Source organism: Triturus cristatus, chromosome 5_1, assembly GCF_964204655.1.
Source record: "Triturus cristatus chromosome 5_1, aTriCri1.1, whole genome shotgun sequence".
In the NCBI taxonomy this organism is placed as follows: domain Eukaryota; kingdom Metazoa; phylum Chordata; class Amphibia; order Caudata; family Salamandridae; genus Triturus; species Triturus cristatus.
This window is the reverse complement of record NC_140587.1, coordinates 324214255-324226660: the sequence shown is the minus strand read 5'-3', so window position 1 is coordinate 324226660 and position 12406 is coordinate 324214255. Positions and strand designations below refer to the sequence as shown.

The 12406-nt window shown below is 44.3% G+C and overlaps 1 protein-coding gene across 1 annotated transcript in view; it reads right to left on the bottom strand.

The window, feature by feature from the left end:
- Nucleotides 1-12406, bottom strand: part of EXT1 (exostosin glycosyltransferase 1) — a 342838-nt gene that overhangs the window by 99823 nt on the left and 230609 nt on the right. The window contains exons 2-3 of the mRNA XM_085605064.1: nucleotides 11572-11665; nucleotides 10461-10568 (exon numbers count right to left, since the gene is read on the bottom strand). Of these exons, the coding sequence (XP_085461190.1) occupies nucleotides 10461-10568; nucleotides 11572-11665 (202 nt within the window). The remainder of the gene's footprint in view (nucleotides 1-10460; nucleotides 10569-11571; nucleotides 11666-12406) is intronic.

The window sequence follows — 12406 nt, the reverse complement described above, 5'->3', positions numbered from 1 at the left end:
CACACACCTACACACACACACCTACACACACACACACACACACACCTACACACACACACACACACACACACACCTACACACACCTACACCTACACACACACACACACACACCTACACACACACACACACACACCTACACACACACACACACACACCTACACACACACACACACACACCTACACACACACACCTACACACACACACCTACACACACACACACACACACACACACACACACCTACACACACACACACCTACACACACACACACCTACACACACACACACCTACACACACACACACCTACACCTACACACACACACCTACACACACACACCTACACACACACACCTACACACACACACCTACACACACACACCTACACACACACACCTACACACACACACCTACACACACACACCTACACACACACACACACACACACACACCTACACACACCTACACCTACACACACACACACACACACACACACCTACACACACACACACACACACACACACACACACCTACACACACACACCTACACACACACACCTACACACACACACCTACACACACACCTACACACACACACACACACACACCTACACACACACACACCTACACACACACACACCTACACACACCTACACACACACACACCTACACACACACACACCTACACACACACACCTACACACACACACCTACACACACACACACACACACACACCTACACACACACACACACACACACCTACACACACACACACACACACCTACACCTACACACACACACACACACACACACACACACACCTACACCTACACACACACACACCTACACACACACACACACACACCTACACACACACCTACACACCTACACACCTACACACCTACACACCTACACACCTACACACCTACACACCTACACACCTACACACCTACACACCTACACACACACACACACACACACACACACACACACACACACACACACACACCAATGCTCTTGCATTAAGAGACGCACTTCTCCAGCCAGTGAATTTCACAAACCTTTAATTCAAAAGGTACATGCGTGCAATCCCGATAGTAGCCCTCCAGTGAGCCTCAGAATTTCAATCCTGTTCCAGCAATCTGAACCAGCTGCGCCAGGTTTGTGAAAAATCACTGGCTGGAGGAGTGCGTCTCTTAATGCAAGGGCATGGTTTTGGGAAGGTTTACACACGGCCGGTCCTGCCGTGAAGAGTTCGCACCGCCCTATTAAAGAATTCAATGGGACCATCTTACCTGAGCTGGTTGGGAATTCACGGACGGTGCAGCTGGTTCAGATTGCTGGAACAGGATTGAAATTCTGAGGCCCACTGGAGGGCTACTATCGGTCCTTGAAAGGGTTTGCACCCATCCACTAGAGGATTAAATTAAAAGAATCATACCACAAGTTCCAACGTGCACAAAAATGGATCAATTAAGAACTGGCACACCGGAGGCCTATAAAGATGTGTTATCACGCAGGGAACTGTGGGAGCTGAAGACTTGTGTGCATTCAAACTGCCTCTGAGGAAAGAGCATGAATGCTCTGAAACGCATCAGGCAGTAGGACAAAATAATCGGGATTGAGCGCCTGTTCCTTTTGAATTAAACGTTTGTGAAAATCACTGGCTGGAGGAGTGCATCTCTTAATGCAAGGGCATTGTTTTGGGAAGATATATTATTACCTACTGGCGGTCGCCAGTATGTAGATATAGTTGGGACCTATTTTCAATAGGAAATCCGCAACATTCTATTTGGAATAACGTTGGCGCCGATAGACTAATCTTCGCGAAATTTTCAAAACTTTTGGCCAGCTCCGGTCCGCTCCTATCCTAAAAGTTTCGTGGTGATTCGTCAAGCGTGGGCCGAGAAATAAGGGGGGTCCCAAAACGCATTTTCCCATAGGACCTGTTGACGCAGCTACAGCCCGAACTGCTGAACGGAATTACACCAAATTTGGCAAAGAGGTAGTCCTCAGTTCAGACTCGTGCCTTTTGCTTAAATGGTGTAAATCCGTTCAGTAGTTCCTGAGAAAATCAAAAGTAAAATCATAGATATATCTAAAGCCTCAGAGGATCCACGCACCCTCCCCGCACCCTGCTGTGCACGAGCTGTATTCTAATTGGCTGTCAACACTCCAGATCAGGAAGTGTTGGCAGCCATCTTGTGCCTCGGTAGAACCGAGGCACAAGAAACCTAAAAAACAAATGCGAAAAACGCAAAAAGGGGGAGGGTAGAAACACCCTGACCCCCCTAGGCCTGCTCAGGGGGTCCCACAAGGTCCCCCAGGGCCAAAAAAAGAATTACTTTTTTTTTTTTTTTTTTAAATAGTCGAGATTCGAGCCGGGGTGAATATTCTAATTTGCTCCTGGGGCCAAATCCCAGGGGCATAATAAAAAATAAAAAAAATACATAAAAAAAAAAAAAGGAGTGGGGGGGGTCCCAATCCCCCCCCCCCCCCCCAACACTGCCCCGGGGACCGCCACCCCCGGGGCTTTGTTAACATAGGTGGGGGGGCTCGCAGCCCCCCCCAGCCCCGGGGACCGTCACCCCCGGGGCTTAAAACAATTTGATGTGTGGGGGCTCTCGGGACCGCCACCCCCTGGGGCTTTGTTAACATGGGTGGGGGGGCTCTCGCAGCCCCCCCCCCAGACCCAGGGACCGCCATCCCCCAGGGCAATTTGTACGTGTGGGAGTGGGGCCATGCGGCCCCCCTCCTGGAGCCTTGTATTGGCCCTGGGGACCGCCACCCCCGAAGGCCGGCTCCTGCAGTGTCCCGGGGTGCTCCAATGAAGCAAAGCAGATTGCTTTTCCACATGGGGAGCAGCATGTTAGCTGCTCCCCATGTGGAAAAGCAATGCCGGCTCCCGCAGGAGGCGGGGAGCCAGCTGGGACTGTGGGGGGATTGGGGGATCCCCCCACAGTCTCCAACGAGAGGCCAGGCCCCGGGGGCCCGTGAGGGGGGCCACGCAGCCCCCTTCCCGATTTTTTTTTTCTTCATATATAAAAATTGGGGTCAGGCCCTGGGGGATGGGGTCCCCAAGTCCCAAAAAATAGATAAAGTGGGGCTACACAGCCCCCCCTTCTAAAAAAAAGAAGGGAAAAAAAAACTGGATCGGGCCCAAGGCCACGCCCCCTCCTTACACCACTCTGCAAACGCGCCCCCTTGCGCGTTTGCAGAGGGGGGAACTAATTCTCCTTGAAAACTGGGGGTCCCTTGGTGTAATGAGGCCACACCCCTTTTTACACCTCTCTGCAATGCAGCTCTGTGGCGCTTATTGGAGGTACCTGGTGGCCTAGTTGGCCGCTAGGGGACCTCAGGATTCAAGGGGACTTAATCCCCCAACTTAAAACGCGCCCTGTGGCGCGTTAGCGCAGTAGGCAAGGTAGGGGGCGGGGCCTGAGGTGATACTGTGCAAACACACCCTGTGGCGCGTTTTAAGTTGGGGAATTCATTCCTATTCAATCGAGAGGTCCCCTAGGGGCCCAACTAGCCCACCAGGTACCGCCAGTAAGCGCCACGGAGCTGCGTTGCAGAGTGTTGTAAAAAGGGGCGTGGCCTCTGAACACCTCTGCAACGTAGCTCCCCGACTCATACTGGAGGTACCTGGTGGGCTAGTTGGCCCCCAGGGGACCGCAGGATTGAAAAGGAATTAATTCCCCACTGGGCGTGTTTGCACACGTCACCTCAGGCCCCGCCCACTTCCTTTACCATTGTACAAATATTCCTCTAAAATCAGCCGAACTACGAATTCCAATTTACTCACCTGTTATGAGGAGAGAACCCAGTGCTGCATCTTTTAGACCAGCACTGACCCTGAAAAGTAATTTTAAGCGTACTTAACAGTAACTTGTATTTCCTTCCATAGGAATCCATTGTGTACTTTTAAGTAGAAAAGTTTCTAAGTGTCTATTTTCACAAACTAAAAATATTCCTAAAAAATAGTCTGTATGACTTAAACACATTCTTTCAACTGTTTATAGGAGATTCGCCTGTGCTGGATCCAGGATTCACCACTGAGTAAGAAAAAGTAACTATAACACTACTTACCTGCAAAGTGAATTTTCTGCCATAGGATAACATTGGTGATTCTATATGAAAATTTTCAAAAAGTGTCAACTTTTAAAATACAATAATAATCCTTAAAAATCACTACTGTAACCAAAACGCTTTTACTCAACTGTTTACAGGAGATGTCAATGCACTGAATCTAGCATCCAGTCCTGTGGTTAGAAAAGTAATCCATAAAGTAACTAATTGCATTTGACTAGAAATTCACATTGAGCTCAATGTTGCTTTGTGTTTGAAATTCTGTTGCACATTGCAACAACTGTAACTACTGTACTTAAAAGTCTATTGCCTATTTGCAAAGCATTTAAACTAAAGTAATTCATTCTGAGAAAGTATATTTTGTATTGTAATGTATAATGTAATTAAAAAAATAAAATATCTAAAAATAAAGTTTAAACAATGTAGTAAATAAGTATCAAAAAAATCAGTATAACAATTAATACTTTAAAAATTGTCGTTTACAAAACCTTTGAAATTCACTGAAAAAACCATAGGTTTCAGGCCTGATATAGTTAGGAATTAGCATTTAATAAAACCTTAGAAATTCACTGAAAAAACAATAGCTTTTAGGGGTGTTCTAGTTAGCTGGACATTTCACTCGAACAAAATCATTGAAATTCCTCCGATATAGTTAGTTGTACTAACTACATCTCGCGCGCCCGCAATCCACTGCTGATGATGTCACATATTACATCATTCATGACATGGTCAGTGACATCACTGATGACATATATATTCACTTCAGTGAATATATATCAAAGCTCCAAGGTTCCCACCTGTGGAGACGCACTCTGACATCCACTGCAGCAGCCTTCATGAGGTAAAAGCCGGATCGGCGGGCGGATCCAGTTTACAGTATGCCTGTCGATTCACGCCGGACGAGTTTTGTGCTCATTGCACTCTTCAGAGGCGCGACAGTCATTTTGGCATAGAAGCCACACCTCCCACTTTGAAATATGAGCCCTCCAATGGGCAACTCGAATGAGTCTGCGTTGGTTTGTGGGTCTAGTGGTGTGTGCCTCAGTTATGTGCCACTATCTGAGACATTTCAAGCCCACCAATGGGCCTCCACTCGCACATCCGGCTTGTCAATCCTCCATGGATGCCTCCACATTGAGACTCCATGATACACACACACACACACATATATATGTACACACATACATACATACACACAGTCACTGAAAAAACTAAAGGTTAAAGTAACATTATAGTTCAGTTAATTTGATTGATGGATTTGTGGATTTGTATAGCGCTTGAATCACCCCCATAGGGGTATCTCAGCGCTCGCGGACTCACAAAAGGAAGCGGTCACAGAGGCAAGTCTAGAATAGGGCAGTTCTCAGAGCCTTCCTAAACTGCAGATGGTCTGGGCACTGCCTTAAAGCTATGGGAAGTTGGTTCCAGAAGGAGGGCGCCAGATATGAGAAGGCTTTTCCCCCTTTCCTTGCTTTCTTGAATATGGGAATCTTAAGAAGAGATTTCGAGCCAGAGCGGGGATCCCTTTGGGGAGTATATTGATGGAGCCTCTCCGCCAAATAGGTTGGTCCATTTCCTCATATTGCCTTGTGTGTCAAACAGCAGATCTTAAATTTCACTTGTTTGCGCACAGGTAGCCAGTGGAGCGGTTAGAGAAGGGGGAGTGAGGCTGTTCTGTACTACCTGAAGGCGGTTCAGAGAAGACTCGTTAGCAGCAATCAATAGGGTGTTACAGAAGTCTAATTTGCTCAACACCAGGGTTTGAATGAGAGTCTTTCGTAAGGAATCGGGAAGATAGGAAAAAACTCTTCTCAGTAGGCCAAGCACATGGAAGCATGAGCCAACCGTGTGCGTCACATGCTCTTTCATGGTTAAGGTCTGCTCGAGACGAACCCTAAGTTTTTTGCCGTTGTTTTGGGTGCTGGAGCCGTTCCCAGCCCTTTAGGCCTCCATTCTGGTGTCCACAATAGTGGGGCCTCTCCAAAATGCATGATTTCAGTCTTTCCGGCATTCATCTGTAAAAAGAGAAGGAGGCTTGGGCTGTCTAAGAGGTCTTATTGAAGGAAAAGGTGAGTTGGGTATCATCTACATAGGATATCAGGATGAACCTGTTGTTCCTCAGTGTGGCCAAGGGGGCAATGTAGATGTTAAACATGATTTGGACTTAAACAGGGGCCTTGAGGCACTCCCTTGGTCAGTTCTTTCGTGTTGGAACGGTATGGCCCCAGATTAATGGTCTGGGTGCGGTTAGTGAGGAAACCAGTCATCTACTGCAGTGCCACTCCACCAATCCTGGCTTCCTTCAGTCTCATGAGCAAAATCTGGTGGTCGACCGTATCGAATACAGCGGAGAGATCTAATAACACCAGGAGAGTAGATGGACCCTTGTCTAGTGCTAGCCTGATGTTATCAGTAACGGCCACCAGGGCTGTTTCCGTGCTAGGTTTTGGCCGGAAGCCCGATTGGGATGGATCACAGTAGCCAGCCAATTCGATATGGTCTGATAGATGTTTATTACCGTATTTTTCCAGTACTTTTCTCAGGAAAGGCAGGACGGAGATGGCCCACAGATTTGAGAGATCTTCCATGGAGGCTTTGGTGTTTTATCGGATTGGGATGATCTGCGCCGCCTTCCATGTCAATGGTAGGTGGCCTTCCTTCAGTGATAAATTCAACAGAGAGCAGATTGGATCTGACAGCTGTTTAGCAAGAGAGGCCGAGATTCTTGCAGGCAAGACGTCGAGTGGCGAGCCTGATTTTACCTTGCACATTAAGGTTTCTGTCTCTTCCTGGGATATAGGGGGGAAATTCAACAGTGATTTTGTCCTTGGGCTTGGCGAGGATACCATTGTGGTGTCCGCCAACTGTGGACAGCTTGCAGCGGTAATCTTATTACAGATAGTGTCGATTTTCTGTATGAAAAAATCACCTATTTTATCGCAAAGGGACTGAGAGAAGTTTTCTTCCAGATCACAGGCCTTGGGGTTAGTAAAGGCTTGCAGTATCTGGTACAGGGCTTTGGGAGTGTTCTCTGCTTGGCTTAGTTGTTGAGCTATATGGGTTTTTCAGGTCTGCTTTATGTTTTTGTGGTAATGAGTGAGGGCTAACCTATATTTCCCTTTGTCCTCAGTAATATGGGTCAGACGCCATCTTCTTTCCAAATTTTTACATAGACTTTGTCAGTGACATTAACATTTTGAACAAAAAAAAAAAAACACAGAAATATAACTTTCACCCCTGTCATGCACTGCTTATGACCTCACATATGACATCACTCATGACATTCAATGCCATCATTTATATCACTGATGGCATCATCCAATGAGGGTGTACGTTTGTTGTATAGTTTACATAGTGGTGGGTAAATACAATTTTTCTTGTTGACCTAATTTTGCGCAGCCTTTGTCCAGCTAATAGGCATAAGTGTTTAAAAAATGCAAGTGCTCCTAATGAATCATAGGTTTGTAGAGGTATTGAACAAGGAATAAAGTTAAGCTTTGTTTTGAAGAGTACCTGGGTGTGCCAAATCACTCGTGTTCATTATGCTTCACACAATTTTTTTTAATGTTAATTACCCAAGTCCTGTAATGGCTGCCAGCAACATTTATCGTGTTATTTAGAGTAAGCACTCAAGAGTGCATGTGTTTTCCAGCTTTTTCCCCTCCAAAAGAAATTCCTGAACCAGGAGCTGAGAGGAAAGGCAGGAGACAGAGCATAATTTAGGCTGCACTTTACAAACCCAAACCTGGCCTTTTCTTCTTCTGTTTGTCATGCTGAACAATGATAAGCAGAAAGTGTATATTTGTTGCAACATGTTAATTTATTCTGCCCTTAAGTAATTATAGGTAAGATAGCATGTCTGCGTGTTTCTAAACAATCTTTTCTACAGCTTTTTTTAAAATCCCATGTATTTAAATGATTCCAATATCTTTTTACAACAAATATGTTACTGCTTTCTGGTGGGTTTAATTTTGCACAAGAATTCTAATTTTATTCTCCATATATACAAGCATACTAACTATCTTATGAAAGCACACTAAACCAAGGATTTAAGTGGTTTATGGGAAAGGTGCTGGTGTTATATGTAATAGAGTACCTACTGATGACATTATAAGGATATTGAAAGTCACCTCGGAGTTAAATTACCTTAAAAGGAATACGGTCTTCTGCATCTTTCCTCTATATGGTTCCAGAACTTCTGTGTGACTCGCAATATTCCTATAATGTACCGCAGGGAGTACCTTCTCCAATAAAAACATTCTTATTTAAGGGTGTAACCAGTTCAACAAATATGACAGAGGATAAACATTTTTATTTTTTTAAAGCGGTCATGCAAAAAGAGTAAAACAAAGGATGAAACGGTCTCCACCAGTCCAACAAAAAACCATTCGACAAAGTTAACCATTTACTCTATGAAACTCGAAACAGAGGGGGAAAAAAACGTGTAAAATCCAGACAAAAGATTACTGTATAACAAGAAATCTTTCAAAGAGAAATTTCCTCAAGACCTCCGTAAAATGAAGCAAACAAGGTATCTACTGATAATTCGGGTAGAATTGTCGCTTGAAGGATAGCGCCGATTTCAAATTTTTCTTTTATGACCACAGCTTCATGTGGTAAAGCTTGCACACTAATTTGTATTAAGGCGAAATTGCAATGCAACTCAGTACGCTTAACTGGGGAATGAACACAAATGGCCTTGTAATCCAGCCAACAAAAAATAAGCTTCATTTTGGAATACTTCACCACTGTAATTCCCTGGATTTATGGTTATCAGACAACTTTTCTGACTCCTCTACTGAAAAGCAAGCCATTAAATGCAGGTTTTTACCAAGAGACGGCCTTCAACTGTGTTAATTAGGAATTTCTATCCACCTCCTGGCGGTTGGGATAAACTTCATACACTAGATTCGGGACAATCACAAAAGATCAGCATGTTGTATATTGCTGAATGTGTTGACACAAATCCCTTCTCCTACAGTGGAGATTTAGAAGAAATGCCCACTGCGCCACTCTCTCCTGATTATTTGTAATAAATACGGATGCATGTTTAAGAGCATTAAACTGAACAGTAGAATTAAATTAACCCTAGTCGGGGCGGAATGAAAACTAGGTACATTCCACAAAATGCACAACAGACGTCCTGCATTTACACTTTGAATTACCAAAGAATACTCACTCTACCCTTTGACGCAGTCTCCGGATTCAGCGTTAACTTTTCTCAATCAGATAGTGAATGAGTGCAACCCCCCCCACTCCAAATTTTCGTTTGAATAGGCTAACGGTTGGCTGGAATAGCTAGGGGTTACTTTTCCCAATAATGCAAATCTATCACCCAACGATTTCTACCATCAGGTGTTATTTTGACAGGCGGACTCAACTAGTCGAGGCCCTAGCAGAGAAATCAATGTTATCAAATTAAATATGTTGATCGTCCTTTGGTGTTGTTTTTGCAAGATCTCCCAACAACAATTAAAAAACATGGGAGATTAGAATTGCCTGCAGGGCTCAGCCTTGAAGATTTTCTCTCACCGAAAAATAAAAGGGCAAGTAATAAAGCCAAATGTTCCCCTATCGAAAATGGCAGATCGGCTGTGAATAGTACTGTAAAGAGTCCACATGAAAACAGGTGGCATGTGCGAAATATCGCGGTGAGCAGGAAAGTCTGAAGTTGCGAGGCTTCTTAGAGAGACAACTAGGGTCATGGAAGGGCGTTTGACTGCAACCTTTATTTAAACGCAATTGATACATGAAGGATCAAAGGATACCTTCTCATCATAAAACCTTTTTCATATTCACATAAATGTGTTTACATCACAAGCTCAGTTCTCCGTGTATCACGTTTTTACAAGAAGGCACTCAGACTTAAGCATATTAAAGATGCCGCCCCGACTAGGGTTCATTTAAATCCACTGTTCAGTTTAATGCTCTTAAAAATGCATCCGTGTTTATTACCAATAATCAGGAGAGAGGGGCGCAGTGGGCTTTTATTTTAAGTGTCCAGTGTCTTCAGCCCTAGACGCCTATTGGTGAGACAGCTATATAAAAAAAATATGTAATATTCAAGCATGGTTGCTTCTTAAAAGAATGTCGTGCTTCCAAATCTAAAACAGGATACTGAGATGCATCGGATAAACGAGAAACTGCTCTTATTCTAAGAAAGTTAATATAATACAGGCAGATGCACAGAGTGTAATGTGCTAGCTATTACCATTGCAGAGACGGAATTACGTCTCAGACCCAGCATCCATTAACAGTTATCCCTTACTACTCTTGCTACTGGATCTAGTAATTCGATTAGTCAAACGTATACCAGCTGCCCTCGATGTTTAATCATCACAGATGTGAACAATTGACTGCTGTTCACTCTTACCTGTAATAACAATCTCTCGTCTCCTATGACAGCTGCCTGGTTCCAATCGATAACTTCGGAAAACGGCAACTCCCATCCATTACTAAGCATGACTGGGACACATGCAGCCTGCAGACCAAGCCACAAACACATTATGAGAAGATGCACCATCAATGGTTTGACATTCATCTACAAAACACACAATCCTGTAAAATTTGACAGGTATATCGTACAAAGAAAGGCAAGGAACATCAAAAATAAGACCCAGAAATTGTTGCCTTGTTTCTTGTTCTAAAGTGCTTGCTTCTAGTTTTGACATTTAATACCAGTGTTCCTAAACAGTGTTAGTATTGGCCAACCCAATTTACCGACCTTTGAAGGATGATGGCTGAATCAACACTGCCCGGATCTGAACCAGTGGCTTGCCCTTTTCAACACAGATATTGCGGGTGGGCTCTTTACATTGTAAACCATTCCAGCTTTGCAAAACTTTACATACAAAAGCAGTCAGTTCCACTGGCGTAACAAAAAATGTAGGGGGCCTCCCTGCAAGGTACATGGAGGGGTCCCCTCCAGACTCAATCAGGAGCTCTCCGGCCAGAGTGCTGAGCTGAGGGGCCCCCCCTGGTGCCTCGCTCTAAGGCAAACAGAGTCCACTTTCTAAAAATAGTTGGAGGACTCTGTACACCTAACATCCACCCCGACGTGTGCCCCGGAGACCCCCCTGTAAATCTCTGCTGTCCTGAAATGTCACAACCCTACTCTAAATTCTAAAGGCTCTAAAACTGCCTTCTCCAAATCCCTGGATTGTATGTCAGAATATCAGTAACACTATTGTGTCCTGATTCTTTACAAAAATACTGCTTCACTGGATGTAGAGTTTCCATTATTAGCTCCGATCCTATGATTTTTTTTTATAAATAATATCTGGGACATTATTTTTACCAGACAATATTAAAACCAATGATATTTTGGTTTCAGACCAATTCCAAGGACTATGAAATGACCCTGTGCCTTCAGAGTACACTGCCTTCCTTCAAAGACCCCGTGCTCTTAAATGCCACCAACCAGTTCTATGGACCCAGTGCTTTCAGGTGACTCTACCCTCCCCCACAGCCCGCAATGCTCTTACCTGCAGTGCCTCCAGAAACCTGAAGGATCCAAGCCTGCGGCCTCGTGGTACCAGGCAGAAAGTGGCATTGTGCAGCATTTCACGATAATCATACCTGCAAAACAAAGATAGGGCAGTCAGCGGCTTGTAGACAACAAGTATGGCCAACCTTTTAAAACAGTGTGGTTTCTACTGTGAACCACAGACAAGAAACGCATCATCTTGACATTCAGACGCCACACCACCATTATGTATTCTACTGAAACCGAAGCAGGCAAGTAGTGTCTTTTGGGCTTCAAAGTGAGATGTGAGGGGAGAGAGCAAATAGAGGGATCTGGGGACAGGAACTCTGAAAAGGAAACCAAACTCTTGAAGCCCATGGAACGCGTGCAAGCATAGAGGACTCTGTGCATTGCCTAAAAAGAGAACGAGGAGTTAGGCTCACGCTGTAGAAGCGGTCACCTCCAGGTCTCGGGCTTACCACCCAATGTAGGCGCGGCCAGAGTGATCCGGGAACATACATGGTGAATTTTCATGTTATTGAGTTAACCTCTAATCAGTTTAAAATTGCAATTACATAATAAAATAACAAATGAGATTTATGAATTAGTAGGATTAAACTTAATATTTATAGTGAATTTTATAGATAGAATACTTATATTGTGTGGTAACGTGCACCGAAATGAAAGAAAAATAGGTGGTACACCTTTCTACTAAAAGATGCAATAGTAAAACTTTGAGACAATGTTCTTTACACATTTAGTAATAATTTCTTGAAATGAAAATGTAATTCAATATTTTAACGTGCAATTACATGTTGGTACCTATAAATGTGGTAGTCCCCATTTCTAATAGA